General features: G+C 50.3%; 6 protein-coding genes across 6 annotated transcripts; 3 read left to right on the top strand and 3 right to left on the bottom strand.

Annotated features, from left to right (window-relative positions):
• Positions 1 to 294: 294 nt before the first annotated feature.
• EPUS_01911 (uncharacterized protein) lies at positions 295 to 2,373 on the bottom strand (the record flags this gene model as incomplete). Its single annotated transcript, XM_007806647.1, has 3 exons — positions 295 to 1,704; positions 1,780 to 1,873; positions 1,946 to 2,373. The coding sequence occupies 3 exons, from the start codon at positions 2,371 to 2,373 to the stop codon at positions 295 to 297; spliced, it is 1,932 nt and encodes a 643-aa protein (XP_007804838.1).
• Positions 2,374 to 2,932: 559 nt separating this feature from the next.
• Positions 2,933 to 4,607, top strand: EPUS_01910 (Rab GDP-dissociation inhibitor; the record flags this gene model as incomplete). The annotated part of the gene is made up of 6 exons (XM_007806646.1): positions 2,933 to 2,978; positions 3,037 to 3,061; positions 3,112 to 3,171; positions 3,224 to 3,251; positions 3,304 to 3,649; positions 3,697 to 4,607. The coding sequence occupies 6 exons, from the start codon at positions 2,933 to 2,935 to the stop codon at positions 4,605 to 4,607; spliced, it is 1,416 nt and encodes a 471-aa protein (XP_007804837.1).
• A 268-nt stretch (positions 4,608 to 4,875) lies between these two features.
• EPUS_01909 (GPI ethanolamine phosphate transferase 1) lies at positions 4,876 to 7,939 on the bottom strand (the record flags this gene model as incomplete). The annotated part of the gene is made up of 2 exons (XM_007806645.1): positions 4,876 to 6,150; positions 6,200 to 7,939. 2 exons carry the CDS (start codon positions 7,937 to 7,939, stop codon positions 4,876 to 4,878), a joined length of 3,015 nt encoding a protein of 1,004 aa, XP_007804836.1.
• Positions 7,940 to 8,197: 258 nt separating this feature from the next.
• On the bottom strand, positions 8,198 to 10,121 carry EPUS_01908 (uncharacterized protein; the record flags this gene model as incomplete). Its single annotated transcript, XM_007806644.1, has 3 exons — positions 8,198 to 9,778; positions 9,826 to 9,961; positions 10,021 to 10,121. 3 exons carry the CDS (start codon positions 10,119 to 10,121, stop codon positions 8,198 to 8,200), a joined length of 1,818 nt encoding a protein of 605 aa, XP_007804835.1.
• Positions 10,122 to 10,560: 439 nt separating this feature from the next.
• On the top strand, positions 10,561 to 12,271 carry EPUS_01907 (uncharacterized protein; the record flags this gene model as incomplete). The annotated part of the gene is made up of 4 exons (XM_007806643.1): positions 10,561 to 10,612; positions 10,680 to 11,678; positions 11,835 to 12,006; positions 12,058 to 12,271. 4 exons carry the CDS (start codon positions 10,561 to 10,563, stop codon positions 12,269 to 12,271), a joined length of 1,437 nt encoding a protein of 478 aa, XP_007804834.1.
• Positions 12,272 to 13,641: 1,370 nt separating this feature from the next.
• Positions 13,642 to 15,655, top strand: EPUS_01906 (uncharacterized protein; the record flags this gene model as incomplete). The annotated part of the gene is made up of 3 exons (XM_007806642.1): positions 13,642 to 13,647; positions 13,865 to 14,620; positions 14,687 to 15,655. 3 exons carry the CDS (start codon positions 13,642 to 13,644, stop codon positions 15,653 to 15,655), a joined length of 1,731 nt encoding a protein of 576 aa, XP_007804833.1.
• Positions 15,656 to 15,929: the final 274 nt, after the last annotated feature.

Genomic DNA, 15,929 nt, shown 5'->3' with positions numbered 1-15,929 from the left:
GATAAGATTCAAGGTGAAGAGGAATAGAGTCATTTCGAGGCCATATGGATGGGACTTGCTCGTGGACGGGGCTCCCGGGCACCACTCAACCGGGTATGAGCAGAAGGAGGGAAAAGAAGAATTGCTTGCTTGCTTGCTTCCACATATCTGGTTAGCTAGCTCAACAGCTTGGGATGCGGCATGAATTTCCGAAAATTTTCTGCCTCTGCCTCTGGTTCCGCTTCCGCTTCTGCTTCTGCTTCTCCATTTCCTGCCCGACTGGACATTTCAGCGTGTGGCAGTATTCCCTCGGGCTCAAACATTCCACACCCCTCCGAAGCTGTCCGGTTCGGTGTGAGAGGATTTGGCGGACCATACTTCGTCGTCTGGGCTGTAGGGTGTGAGTGGGAGGTCGTAGGGCATTCTCAGCGCGACGATCACGAGCTCGTCGTCTTCTGCTGCTGCCTCTTCATCATCGCTATCTTTCTCCGTTCTCTCTTCCCTGTTTCCTCCCAGTCTCCGAGTGGGAGATGCTGTCACCACATCTCGAATCTGCGCATCACTCGGCGTATTCGAGCCGAACGTGGGCACCATAGTCGCCCTCCGCTTTCTCCTGCTCTTGTCTTTCCCCTCGCCGCTGGTAGTGGTGGTATCACTATCAAGGAACAGATCAGGCCAAACCAGCACACCGAGTTCATAGCTCGAGACCTTGACTTCGCCGCTCCCTATTTGCGCAGCCGTGCCCCACGCCTGGGTCGAGAGGTTCGCTGATGTCAGAAGCGCCCAATCAATCGTCTTCTGTGCTGTGCTGTCGCTGAAGCGGATGAAGGTTTTAATGTGGGGTGCTGCTGGGCCGCGGAGTGCTTTGCCCGTCCTGGAGGATGGTGAGGTGCCAGTTGAAGTGACAGCTGAGCGGCTATGCTCAGCGTTCCAGTGGCATAGGTGCGGTTTCATGAATTCGAACTGTTTTCGCTGTTGGGTGTTCTGCAGCTTGCAATGGATGCTTGCGCCGGCGGCGTAGCCGTCGAGGCAGGTTCTGATCTCGCTTGGTGTGGGGAAGATGATTGAATATCTTGGACGAGCCTGACTGAAAGTTCTTGAGTTCTTTGTGGGTATGTCCACTGCAGTTGAAGTCTTTGCCAGCGCAGCAAACAGTGTGTCACGGATCCACTTTTCGGGAAGACTGGCAATGCTGGAGACCTGGCATACGATGTGCGGAGGACTCTGGATGTTTGAATGTTGTTCTGGAAGTTTCTCCGGAGAAATGTTTTTAAGAGTTCGCTTTAGAGCCGGCCAGCCCCAGAGCTGCACTGAAGGCTCGGTCTCTATACCGTCAAACTTTGCAGGTACATGCGCCACCAGAGCTGCTTTGATGGCGGAGAAATCATACTGCTCAAGCTGTGAAACAAGGCTCGCCGTACGATGTTGATAATGCTGAAGATATGCCATAAAATCTCGTTTGAACCTGGACCCACTACCAATGGCCGGAAGCACGCCCGAAGTCTCCTTCGATACAGGACTTGCCAACCTTGGTAACAAAGGACTCAGCCAGACCCCTTGCGACAAATTGCGCCAGTCCTGCTCTATCATGTTGGCAGTATGTACAATGACTTGGGCAAGGTCGTCGCGCCTAAAGAGAACCATACCTTTAGTGTGGTGGGTACCAAATGGTTCTGGCATATAAGCGGTCACAGCTTTGACATTCGAATAGCGCTTGCAAGCTTCCTAAGTTACGGGATTGATCAGTTACCTGCGTGTAGTAGCCGGTCACTATGTTTGTCATGAGTGTGCTGAACTAACATCGATGTGGATCTTGTTCGGGTCCTCTCTCCGCCAGGAGCCATGTACTAAAACGACGGAGACAATATGTTGTATGTCAGGATCGAATTGCTGCCTATCCGGATGTCAGGAAATACTGTCCTATACGTCGTAGAAGTGATGGCTTGATTAGATGTCTAGGACTTACATGACCCAGTCAACATCATACAGAAAATCGAAAAGCCAGACCTCCTTCAGCATAACATCTCCAAGAATGTCTCTGACGCTAATTGTATCAATATTGGCATTTGCAGGCAGATCGCGTATATGAGTCAGCTTGAAAGGAGACTGGATGATACTGCATTTTGAGGTGGTAGCGCTCTGTGTCCTAAGCTTTCCTATCAGAGGAGATATTGGGGGTTTTGGCGGCGTCTCTGTCTTCCGTTCTGTCTGTGGTGCTTTCTCAATTACAGTGGTCGCTGGTGGAGGCAATTCACGGCCAGCAGGAGGAGAGACGCCACGGTCCAGTGAGGCTAGAAAAGCTGCACGTCGAGAGCGGATCTCTACAGCAACAGGGTGAGATGTCCTTAAGCTGTGGTCATCAATGCGCTGTCTCTTTCTATCAGGAGAAGACATGTGGATGAGCCTTCAGTCCAGGAGAGGGTGAGTCGCGGATGGGAGGAGCAGGTCAATCCTAGTACCTTCGAAGCGAAGCCTTTCCCCTGTAACTTACGTTGTCAATGTAAGCTTAAAATGGCAGTAAGAACAACTCTATTGTCATCAAGCATGAGATAGGCATGAACAGAAAGAAACCTTGGTGTGAAGCGGAGAGAATTGTATCAGGAGCCACAGGCATCCCTTCAAGACAGAAAAACCAACAAGAGGGACTTGTTAGTGAATGGCTTGAGAGCCATCAACTGTAGCTGCGTTATGTCTATTTTCTTGTTTGGCAAACCTGGCTTACCATGCAATACCTTTACCAATATCAAGTCATTCCCGGTGCATTCCAAAACTCAGGTGTTGATTTGTTGGATGACTCTTGGGGCTGGCCTGTGAGTGACGTGCGGGCGATTGCTGCGGGGTGTTCTGTACTGTAAATAAGTAAATGTCCACTTCTCTGTGAAGCCCCATCCTTGCACAATTCCTCCTTGTGCCCATCCTCTTTCAATCGCTCTTCTCGTATTCCAGGCTGAAGATGGATGAGATCGCACCCGAGTACGATGTCGTTGTCCTTGGAACTGGTGGGTTAACTCTCACCAACCACGGGCAAATCATCTGACGATAACCGATAATGCGTAGGACTGACAGAATGTGTCCTTTCCGGGTACGAACTTACAGCAGGGCGTTAGCCAGATATCACTGACAGAGACACAGTGTCCTCAGTGTCAAGGGTAAGAAGGTCTTACACATCGACCGCAATGATCATTATGGCGGGTGAGTGAACCCAACTCTCTGCCGTATCTCCTTGTACCTGACTTTGTGATAGAGAATCTGCCTCACTCAACATCGAGAACGTGAGTACTAGGTTGGCGATATACTTTTCTCTCGTGCTTACACCTTGAGCAGCTTTTCAAACGATATGGCAACTACTCAAAGGGAGAAGAACCGTGGAAGAAATATGGCCGAGTGAACGATTGGAACGTTGATCTCGTGCCCAAACTTCTCATGTCCAATGGCGAATTGACCAACATTCTGGTATCTACTGACGTCACACGATATCTCGAGTTCAAGCAAATAGCAGGAAGCTATGTTCAACAGGGACATGGAGCGCGGGCCACGGTTGCCAAAGTACCTTCGGACGCAGGGGAGGCTTTAAGATCGCCATTGATGGGACTATTCGAAAAGAGAAGAGCAAAAAAGTTCCTGGAATGGGTTGGGGCTTTCAAAGAAGACGATCCCGCCACGCACAATGGTAGGCATTGATGGATCCTGGTTCCAGAACATGCTGACTGCTCACAGGACTCGATCTCAACACCTGTACGATGAAAGACGTGTACGACAAGTTCGGCCTTGAAGCTACAACCCGAGATTTCATCGGTCACTCAATGGCTCTTTACACCACAGACGACTATATCAACCAAGAAGGAATGGCAAAAGACGCCATCGTTCGCATCCGACTCTACGCCAACTCCATGGCTCGTTACGGCAAGTCACCCTACATCTATCCTTTATACGGCCTAGGCGAACTACCCCAAGGCTTCGCCCGTCTTTCCGCCATCTACGGCGGAACCTACATGCTCAACACCTCCATCGACGAGATACTCTATGATGGTTTCAAAGTCGCTGGCATCAAAGCCACCATGAAAGATCGCAGTGATTCCGAGGACGCTGGCGATCAAGGCATGAAATTCACCACCAAGACGAAGATGATCCTCGGCGACCCATCCTACTTCCCCGGCAAGGTGCGAGTAGTCGGCCATCTCCTGAAGGCCATCTGCATCCTCAAACACCCCATCGATCGCACCGACAACTCCGACTCCCTCCAACTCATCATCCCACAATCTCAAATCGGCCGCCAAAACGACGTCTACATCGCCATGGTCTCCTCTGCTCACAACGTCTGTCCCAAGGGCTACTACATCGCTATCGTATCCACCATCGCCGAAACTTCGGCCAATCATCATCTCGAGCTACAGCCCGGCCTGGAGAGATTAGGAAAGATAGAAGAGAAGTTCATGGGCCCACCAATCCCGCTCTATGAGCCGCTGGAAAGTGGTGCCAGAGATAAGATCTACATATCGAAGAGTTATGACGCGACGAGCCATTTTGAGACGACGACGGATGATGTCAAGGATATTTACAGGAGGGCGATGGGAGAGGAACTGGTCGTGGAGGGGCTGAGGGAGGGTCAGACGCTGGCGGAGGAGTAGAGAAATAGTTAGTACTTTGGGCTCGAAGCTATAGCCTCAAGCTGTAGTCTCGGGCTTCCGGGGAAACGAGATTCACTCCTTCGGAGGGAGCAGAGGTCCGGTGTACGGCGTGTGCAAAGGGCTCATTTTTTGGCATAATGGGTGCAGTCGTTTAGATAGCCACAAGAATGAAAGGAGCCACAACTTTAGTAGAGATCACCACATACTGAGATCAGTGAAAACTGCCATACGCCGTGCTACGTAGAGTACAGGTGGGCAACTGCTCGCATCAAGAAGGCGAGCCATTAGCAGCGACTGCCCCAGCTGCCATTATTTCAGCAGGAGCCGTATGCGCCGTATGTCCCACTCCTTTCTCCATACTGAGCGCATCAACCTCACGACCCTCACTCCTCTCCTCGGTGCCGCCAATGACCCAGCCACTCAAGCCCTCCAACCCGGCCACAAAAACATTCAGCAAACTGCCAATGACGAAATGGCTGATACTGGTGCCGATATCCAGCCAGGAGCCCTCGTCGCGGACCATCCAGAAGAAATTCAGCGTCATGACGTCGCTGACGGCCATGACGAGCATGAACAGCGCTGACGGCTCGAGGCCCAGGCGGAGATTGAGGATGCCGAGGTTGGCGGAGAGGACGGCGAAGGGGATCAGGATCTTGAGGAGGAGGAGCGCGCCCTGGGAGAAGGGGTCGAAGATCGGGATGAGCCGGTACACGGCATCGAGGCTGAAGGAGGAGATGGACGCGATGTTGCCGGTGGAGAAGAAGGCGGATTGGAGGAGGTAGAAGAAAAAGAGCGAGATGCGCAGGTCGGAGAGGGTTAGGGGCCGGTATTGTGGGAGGGTCTTGGTGGAGAGGGCGTCGGTTGTGGTGGTTCGGTTGGTGCTTGTCGTTGGGGAGCTGGGTTTCGGGTTGGAGAAGGCGTAGATACGATTTTCGAGGCGAATCCAGGTGATCAGGGTGGTGCAGAAGGCGAAATAGAAGAGTCCTTCGTATGAGATGGTGAGGATCACGAAGGAGGGCGAGAATGTGAGGAAGATGACAACCAGGCGGTGGAGGTAGTGCTTGTTTGGACGGAACCTGTGGACAAAAGGAAGGCCGAAAGAGGCTATCAGTGTGAACCATCCGACAATCTGATTGCCCAGGGGAAGACCCTTCTTGGCTTGGAGAGAAGCGATGCTGGAGCGTGTGACGATGATTGCAAGTAGGATAAGTCCGACTTGGATGCCCATGACTGAACGTGAAACAAGATCATGGGATGCTGTCGTGCCCCCACGAGCCAGAGACACGGATATGATGCTGCGTTCGAAGAGCATGTACAAGATACCTGTTCCTGCCATGAGAATGCCACCTGCCGATATGGTAGCTGAACTTTCAACCTTCACAACTGGCAGGACAGTAAATGTGCTGAGCATGAGACAGTTGACCATCCAAGATATGACAAGCAATTTGTTCTCTTTGAAGAACTGCGTGCCGTAGAAGACTGGCCATATGGCCCCAAGAATATAACAGACCGTGAAAATTATACGGTGAAAATATGATTGTACCTGGGGCTTGGGTCAGCTCGAGCAATCTAGCAAGGGGAAAGGGCCATACAAGGGCTTCAAGAATGGCAACAAAAGCCACAGACTGAAAGGCAAACAGTGCCTGACCTCTAAACCCGCTAATATGTCTAAAGATTGTTTTACACCCTGCCGTCAATGCTGAGCGTCTTGCAAAAACTTCTTCCCAGAAGTAGACGGGAAAGACGCCGTACGCATAGTACGTCCATGGGGACTTTTGTAGAAACAAACTGGAGTAAAGAATAATGAGAAGGGATGTGAATGCAGAATTGCTGACAGAAGTCCGCTTTGTATGTGATGTACTGTGCAGGACATGTAGATCAATGACGGTTGTGAGAGCATATACGATCCATCCGAGGTAGCCTAGAGTGACCAGTGCTCTGAGAAATAGCCAATTGTAGGTCTGCAAATACCGAAGGCCTTGAAGTGCATGCTGCAACACTTCCGAAGATTGGCGTATGGCTTCTTCAAACTGTCCAGAATCAATCATCGATCGGATTGCTCGAGTTCTGTTGTAGATAGAATCTTCTTCTGTACTGAATGCACTATATGGCTGGTAATGAAAGGCTGTTGCTTGCTTATGCAATTCTTTGACGCGATACATCTCGAGAACTGCTTGAGCATTCGCCAACGCAGCTTCAGCTTTCTCCTCTATGTCCCCCGCGAGATAAGTGAGTGGCAGCTCGCCAACCGAGTTGACCGGAAACTCAAGACCTATAAGGTACGACATGAGAGCTGCAACATCAGCCTGAGCAACATCATGGCGCTGGACAAGATCGAGGCCCCAGTCAGCTGAGAAGCCATCTTCATGACCCTGTGCCTTGCCACTTTCCCACTTCTTCGGTCGGGCAACGCCTGAACCCCAAGCAATAAGAGGTGTCCTGGTGTTATCGGGATGCCCGTCGCCATGACTCCCCCAATCACTCATGCCATGATCTGCAGTGAATACAAAAGCCGTCTTTCCGTCGCTGTAAAATTCTTCTATCAATTCGGTAATCTCTTTCACTCCCTGGTCCACCACCTTGATATTATGAAGATACTCTTTGGAGTAGGGCCGGTATGAGTGACCTGTGGTATCAAGACCTAGCAGGTGCAGAAAGAAGACCGTCTTCTCTTCCCTGAGCGCAGAGTCTAGAGTCGAGTTGAGTTTGGCAGACGCGAACAGACTCTTGACCTTTTCAAAGACCCATGTGTCTAGTTGCGTCGCGTCTTGGGTATAGTCCTCTGCCTCCTCTCCATACATATCAGCATCTATGCGACCCGGCACCGCACCCTCTTTAAACATTGGCAGTATGTCTGGGCTACCCCAGCTCCACGTATGACTGCTCCTGTTGAAGACGCTATCAAAATTGACAGGGTTCAACTTCCATCCTGTTGTCACAGCTGAGACGTCTTCGTACAATCCGGCAATAAGCGCAACATGTCCAGGACGCGACTCAGTTGGCACACGGGTATGTGAAACACCGAAAGTGCCGTGTGATAGGACTCGAGAACGAAGGAATGGAGCCAGGGGTTTGGGAGTAGAGTCGGTGTCCAACCCAGCAGGTGATGGGTCTGGGAATGATTGGAAGGCTTTGTCTGCACGAAGGCCATCTCCAACGAACAAAACGAGTCTTTTCGCTGGCGCCTGTGTTCCCTGGCTGCGTTCAACCTTGTAAGCTCGCATGCCACTCACTACCGGACTGACGAAGTAGATGTCGAAAATGGAAAAGAGGTATACGAGGTGAAAGATGACCGCGATGGCCAGAAAGCCACCGCGTCCGAGCTTCGCCATAACTGGTGAAGAAAGTCAAGGAAAGACTGGGTTTAAGGTGGAAAGACATTCTCGCAGGGAGACATATTGCAATGCTCTTTGCGCCTTGAACTCCACGTTAGCTCAACAGCTTTCAAAATAAATTTTACGGCAGCCCGGACAGACCATTTGACTACAGTAATCTTCACCCCCCCTGAGCGCCGGCCCGAAGCCCCTTTAGAATGTATACTGTAACGGTAGGAAAAAGGTCGTGGGTTGCAGATACTAAAAGTATAGATGTCATTCAGCATCTGAGCCGACTTCTACTAAGAAATTGCTCCAGAATTTAAGACCTTCTATACCCTCTTCGCGACAAAGTACACCCTTGTCCTCGGCCATCTCTAACTCCTCAATTGCAACTCCTACACTCCAACCAAACCGTTGTGCAGTCTCTTGTGCACTAACGCCACGCCCGAATAGAGACCACTCCCAGTGAACTTCTTCAGCTGGTGCTATCTGCTGGAGCTGTCCAAGCCAGGTTTTGAATTGCTGAACGGTCTTGTCGTCGTTCCAGTCCGACCGTTGCACGACCAATAATCCACTCTTGAATCGTCGGAGGCGAACAGGCAAGTTCAATCTTCCCCACAGATCAGCGGCTTTGTGGAAATCCAACGGACTTACGAGTTCCACCCCATTTCTGCTGCGATTAAAGACTGCCCATAAATCTACAAGACTCATGACTCCACCCTCAGCACGCAGGACGCCTGTACGATCATCTGTCAGATACTCAGCCAGGTTGCGAGAAAGTTCTGAGAGATATAGGTTATCTGAGCCCGAGTTTAGTTTGTCTTTGGTTGTCACCATGCCTAAGGCAGCTGCGGACTCGGAGAAAACCGAGCTGGTTTCGGCCGCGTTCCGGCCCGAATCAATCGCAAATTTTTCTGCCAGTGCAACGATGTCCTTTGCGGAGGCCATCAGTGCCTCGAGATCCTCGAACGCCGTGCCTATGACAACCTCATTGTTCTTGCGCATTTCCAAACCACGTCGCTCCAGCCCAGCGATACCTACTGGAGTAGAGGCAGGCCGTGTGATGGGTGTGCGGGCCAAGCCCGTCTCATTGTCAAGGTCTCCTGTCGTCGATGGCGATAACGGGCTCGGTATAGATGGTGCGGATTGCAGAAGCCATTTCCGCTGAGTCATAGCACCTTTAAGCCTGTCGTAGAAGGTCTTGTCTCCACCAGCACGGAACGAGATCTTGACGCTGGCGAGTTCTGCGTTATCATCAAGGTTCAACTCTGCCAACTGTGGTCCGGGTGATTCTGCTCGTCGCGGTTTACTACCGCCATTGGCCATAGGATAATGCTGTTGCTCGCTCCTCAGCGGAGCCCCACAAATCTCACACGCTGGAAGTGATACATGATTGTGAAACGTGCACCGAGGGCAGGTGATGGTAGTCTCGGTCTGCACCGGATCGTCGATCGTAGAATTCGCGTTGCCGGAAAATTCCTCATCAGGGTGTTGGGGTAGAATTCTCTTTGACGCCGCGGCAACAGCAGCTTTTAGTACTACTGCTAACGGTGGCTTGATACCACAAGCCAGACATGGTGGCAGAGGAATGGAAGCATTGGCATTACTGGGATCGAAATTCGAGGGCACTGGGTTGGAGAAAGAGCAAATTGGGCATATCCAGGTTGCATTAGAAGGTGGTAGAGGTGACGAGAGGCTTGAGTAACGACGGGGACTGTTTGCTCTGGAACCGGGGAATGAGGAAGAACCCTCTTCGACGGCAATCCTGCCATCAGCTAGTCGCACCGACTGATGGCCATCTCTAGGGAGCTTCGGATGGAATGTGATTTTCGGGGAAGATTTCAAAAAACCTGCCTGAGCTGGATGTTGAGCACAGGAGTTTCTATCGAAGATATACGTACTTGATAGTCTGTTTTCTCAACCTCTCGAAGGTCAAAAGCAACTGAATTCTTTCGAGGCTCCTTCTCGTCGACGTAGTATACACGTAATGAGGTGAGATACGCATAACCTTGCTGGCAGTCAGGAATCTTGTATTTCCTTGCAAACCCGGTCAGCCCCAGAAGAGTCATACGATCCTACTCCCAATTGATTCATACCCTTCGTAAAGCCCCACACCATCTTGTACGAAAAGTAGTTCTTCACCAGATATCAGGGAAGGGCGCAGAGCGGTGGTCAGATCGATCTGCTTGAAAAACATTCGTCCAGCGAGTGACGCGGCCCACTACGCCAATCATCTTTATTCACAAAGCACTCTTACTGATCTGGCCGACTGAAGAGATATCGCGACATCGACGCAGTAATCGTATACGGAGTGCTGATTAAAGGTATCGGTTGACGATCTGTTTGGCTGCCTTGGACTGCGGTGGTTTACATCACCGCAACATTGAAATCTGATCCGGTTTGAGGCGATTCCAAAGACGTGGCGTTGGCTTGGCACGAATATACTACGTCTTAGAATTCGACCAGACACACCTCCTCTCAACGACTTCGCAATCACCATATTCCGTCTTTCATTAGGGCGACTTAGGACAAGTGCCGTCTCTAAATTCTTCCTTATCAAACTTCCACGCCACGTTGTCCGCTGCTTCTTGTTTCTACTCAGTCATCTCTCACTGTGCAAGCTGACCGCAACCAACATGTATACATCCGCTCCACCCTGGCGTAGCGCTGGGTCTTCGACTATCACTGGTATGTGTACAACCTTTAGACACTTTTGTTTCAAACTTCATCAGCCACCAGACTAACGAAAATACAGATTCTAGTGCTTTCGTTCCAGTGGTTGCGCGCCGAAGTCTAAACCAAGCAGCCCCTGTAAGCCGACCAGCTCACTCCTCAGCACCGTACCAAGCAGCACATACACCAGATATGCAAAGTTCAAATCCCCCGAAAAAGAAGGTGGACTGGCCTCCTGCGGTGCGACAGTATGTGCAGCGATGCTTCGTTCCTGAAAATATGATCAAGGGCATATCGAGGGAGGATATGGAGGCAAAATTAAAAAGCGTTATCACCCAAGCTGCCGAGAGCAATAACCTTCACAGTGTCAACTGGGCCGATCTCCCTTTGCCTCAGCAAATGCTGCAGGAAGAGCGTACCCGTTCCCTTCTTACCCCATCTTCCGTAGCATTCTCAAGGCCGTCACCGTCACCCCCACCTCCGTTTTTTCCTGACCCATTGTTAAATTCCAAACCCGACACGTTAAGAAAGAGGAAGTCTTCTGAGCTTACAGAGAGGGATAATGGCCAAGGTGACCAACCCGCTTGGCGACAATCCCCTACAAAGAATGGATTCGAGGACCGTATTTCCTTTGCGCCTATCCCACCGGACAAACGCCAACGACTGGACAGTCATGCCAAAAACGCTAGTAAGTCTAACGCAAATCTGGAGCATCGACGAAAGAGATTCGATAATTCTCAACTTGGTTTTCGTTCTCCATTCAATGACAACTCATCCAATGCCAACACCCCTTCTGCGACCGAGGATACTGGTCCCGTTATCGGACGGTCACAGAAACTGGAAAAGAACTACTTCCGACTTACATCAGCTCCGAATCCGGATACTGTGCGGCCTCTTCCTGTTCTCCAGAAAACTCTGGAACTTTTGAAACGAAAATGGAAGCAGGAAGCCAACTACACCTACATCTGCGACCAATTCAAATCTCTGCGCCAGGATCTGACCGTTCAACACATCAAGAACGAGTTCACTGTCAATGTCTACGAGATTCATGCCCGCATCGCCTTGGAGAAGGGGGATCTTGGTGAGTATAATCAATGTCAAACCCAGCTGCGGGCTTTGTACAAGCAGAATCTTGGTGGGCACCCCATGGAGTTCAAAGCTTACCGAATCTTGTATTTTATACACACGTGCAACAGGACCGATATGAATGACGTTCTCTCTGAATTAACCCTAACAGATAAAGCGGACAGAGCGGTGAAGCATGCTCTTGATGTGCGATCAGCACTTGCCCTTGGCAATTATCATCGATTTTTCCAACTTTTCCTTGAAACACCTAATATGGGTGCCTATCTGATGGACATGTTTGTAGCACGCGAGCGCCTAGCTGCTCTTGCCAGCATTTGCAAAGCGTAAGACGACCACATTCTTCTGCCTTCTGCTCGATATTAACATGGAGACAGTTACAAGCCGGATGTGAAAATCCGCTACATTACAGAAGAGCTCGGCTTCGAGTCCGATGAGGATAGTGCTCGATTCATCCTCGAGCATGCTTCTGAAGACCTACTTCAGGAACGTGATGATGGCGTCAGGCTTCTTACCGGAAAAGCTGGTCAAGTCTTCGAAGCAGCCAAACGTGGTGCCTTCAAGCTTATCGATCTCAAAGGCCAGATATGATGTTTTACCTTTAGCTGGTTGGTTTGGGTATACACCTCCTGGTCTCTCTATGCGCTGGTCTCTGGCTATTAGGCTACCCTTGTTGCGAGCTCAACGCAATGGTCCTGGCAGTCGATCGGTCGATCCTTATTGTGCTCCAGAGATGGACTACGAATTCTATCCCACTGCCTGCGTCTCCGTCAGGTTATTTTTTCTACTGTGTGCAGATTGCACGGCTGGTCGTTTCATGTGCATAGCGTGGCTCGTCTGAACCAGATTATTTTTTCTCATGGAAGAAGAACAGGCCAATGGATTTCGTTCATCTGCCAATTACGTAGCAGGGCTAAGGAATGGAATACTTCAATTCAATATCTCATCTGCATCTTAAGTCACTTGGGCTACTTCATGCATCATTTCACCCAGGACGTCGGACTTACCAAATATGTATCTGGTGGCACACTCTGATACCAAAAATGATAAAGTCTGGGCTGTTTAGTCTTATGGTGTAGCATTTGGTTCGTGCAAAAGGTCCATTCCCGCAATCACACATGATGGTGTCGCAGCAGAGTTAGCTTAATGGGCACTGGGGCAATGACAAAAGATCATGAATCTCTGTCTTGCAATTAGTACGTGAGTAGTGGTGTCCCAAGAACAATACTGTCAAATGGTGGACCTGTACAGTGATTGACTTGATGGCATGCTTACTCCTGAAGTTGCTGTATGGCTGGCCCGTTCAGACTCCGCCTGCAACCAATCTCATCATACTACCAGCACGCAGGCTATGGCTGTGGCTGTTCCATCACAGTAGGCCAAAACAACTTGACTGAGGCTGCAGCAGGAATTGGAAAGAGAGACTTCTTCCTTACGGTAGCTAAATGGTGCTACAGCCATAAATTGGTGGCCTCTAGGCCTTCGTACACTCACCAACCTAGGGACCCCACCACAATATGTTTGGGATCCGCAACACTGGGATTTCATTTGCAGCCCCATCACTAGTATTTCGACCCAGGAATATCCCTGCTGCATAGCCAGAATTTAATGTTGCATTTATCACTAGTCTATATGGTCGCTGGTCAGATAAACGTCGTTGAGCTATCGATAATGTCCAGCATCGAGTGGTGATCATCACGTAGCCACCTTACTAGCTTAATCCATTGTTCCTCTTCTGGCAACCCTGAGCACTGCTTATTTGCCCAGAGGCGCCATCATCTCTTGTACTCTGGTTGAAGGACCAGCCTAGCGCACACCACCACATCTTCAGCTTTGCGAAACTTGGTCCGCACGAATCAGTCACTGCCGTACATTGCGGTCATCTACCAGCAACCTGTGCGCTGCTTGAATGAGCTGTTGCCCTTCATCAGAGGCGTGAGTGACGCCGATCACAGACCAGCATGAAGGTGAGTCTCATATGACTCCTCTGTTCTTATGAAATGCCTAACATACGAACCCTTTAGGCTATACGCCGGTCACTGAAGGGAGAAAAAGACGGTAAAGGGGGTTCTCAACACATATCTATCACACCAAAAAGCGCGACGGCCATTGTGCCACCAAAGAGAGTCAGGCGCATTCACATAATCTTACGTATACACACATTCACTGATTCGGTATTTATAGGTCATCAAAGCTCTGTATGACTATGAACCACAGTCGACGGAAACACAGGAGCTCTCCTTCCACAAGGGTGATTTTTTCCATGTTATCAGTCGCGAAGACGATCCCGACTGGTACGAGGCCTGCAACCCGTTGATACCCACCGCTCGAGGACTGGTACCTGTCGCGTTCTTTGAAGTGATCGGCAAGACCGAGCGACAGAGTGGAGGATCCATACAGTCAGTGGGTGCCAAACAAGAGAGTCATGACTCAGGGTTCTCTGACCGAGGTGCGGGGCAAAACAGACCAGACTCAACTACTAACACAACGCGAAGCGCGGCCAATGCCCGTTCGTCCACATCGGTTGGGAAGAGTTCTGGTGCCATGGTGTATGGGATAGTGCTGTATGACTTTGATGCAGAACGACCTGACGAGCTGGAAGCAAAAGCCGGCGAATATATCATAGTGATTGCACAATCAAATCCAGAATGGTTTGTCGCGAAACCGATTAGACGATTGGGAGGCCCTGGTCTTATTCCAGTATCGTTCATCGAAATCCAGGATATTGCTACGGGAAAGCCTGTTGCAGATCCTAATGAAGCAATTCAAAGAGCCGGAGTACCGAAGGTGGAAGAGTGGAAGAAGATGGCAGCAGATTACAAGAACAGCAGTATAAGCTTGGGCAAATTCGATGCACAGCAGCAGATGACTTCAGATATGGGCAGAATGAGTCTAGGAAGTGCAGGAACACCCTATCACAACCAGCCATCAAATGGATATGTAAGTCATCCACACGCACGAATACGGAAATTAATCTCCAGCTAACCTCAATGCCCACTCGGACAGGGCTCACATCAAAAATCATCAAGCAGGTCTGGACCACCGGGCCAGTATTTTAGACAGTCACAACAGCAAAACCTCCTTGCCCCAGTCTCGGCTTCGTTGCCCAGATATTGTTTCGACAACGACATGTATTGGTACATCATCGAATGTCAGATGGAGGATGGTAGACATTGGGAGCTTTCACGTTACTATGCAGATTTCTATGACTTCCAAATTGCGCTCCTTAAAGAGTTTCCAGAGGAGGCGGGGAACAGAGGCTCGCCACGCACTCTTCCATTCATGCCAGGACCTGTTGCCCATGTGACGGATGCAATCTCCAATGGCAGAAGGCAGAACCTGGATGAGTATATTCGCAAGATTCTCTCCATGCCACCCCATATCTCAAGGTGCCAACTTGTCCGCGCATTATTTGCACCAAGACCGAATGATTTCGAGATCGATCCTAATGCTGTTGGCGAAGACTACCGACTTTCTGGGGCATCGCAACACTCCACACTTAACGACCCTTCGCAGTCAGCTTCCCGCCAGTCCTCGAATGGTGCCATGAACGGCAGTGCTTATGGCGGGATGCCACCTCCTTCGACGCGTCCTGCTCATCAAAGAGGCCAACCTTCTCTATCCGGCAGTCCGGCTGCTTCAGCCAATCCCGGCTTCCTACAGCCCATGAATCGACAGCCAAGCTCGTTAACCCAGGCATCAGTGACGTCGAGTGCTGCACCCACCTCAGGTGGTGCGATGAAGGTCAAAGTCATGTTTCAAGAAGAACTGATCGTCATCAGAGTCCCCTCCGATATCACCTATCTGCAGCTAAAAGACAAACTCAGAGATCGGCTTAAGGTGTCGGAGGAACTCGTCATCCAATATAAGGATGAACCTAGCAACAGCAGGGTGAATCTCAACAATGATACTGACTTGGATGTTGCATTGCAAAGGAATACGAAGCTCACGCTTTTCGTGAATTATGCTTCATAATGATCTGGATGTGCTTTGCTGGTTTGTTTAAGCAGGGGTAACTGGTGAGGATCTTCTCAGATTTTGAGGCGCCGCTTGGGCGTTCCTTAAGGATCGTTCTCTCCGTTGTTCTTCTGTACAGGAGTGTGCATCGTACTCTAGGCAAATTGGCTGGCATGGAGTTCGATGGGTGCGTATAGGGCAGTTGTGATGTTTCCGGAACTAGGTTTGGGGAGTAGTAACCTCATCTTAATGAGCTTGATCCTGGCCTTGCACAACTTGAAGCTTTAGTACT

The sequence above is a fragment of the Endocarpon pusillum genome, assembly GCF_000464535.1.
Source record: "Endocarpon pusillum Z07020 unplaced genomic scaffold scaffold5526, whole genome shotgun sequence".
NCBI classification, from domain to species: Eukaryota; Fungi; Ascomycota; class Eurotiomycetes; order Verrucariales; family Verrucariaceae; genus Endocarpon; species Endocarpon pusillum.
The sequence above is the reverse complement of the archived record's forward strand: the minus strand, read 5'-3'. Positions and strand labels throughout refer to the sequence as shown.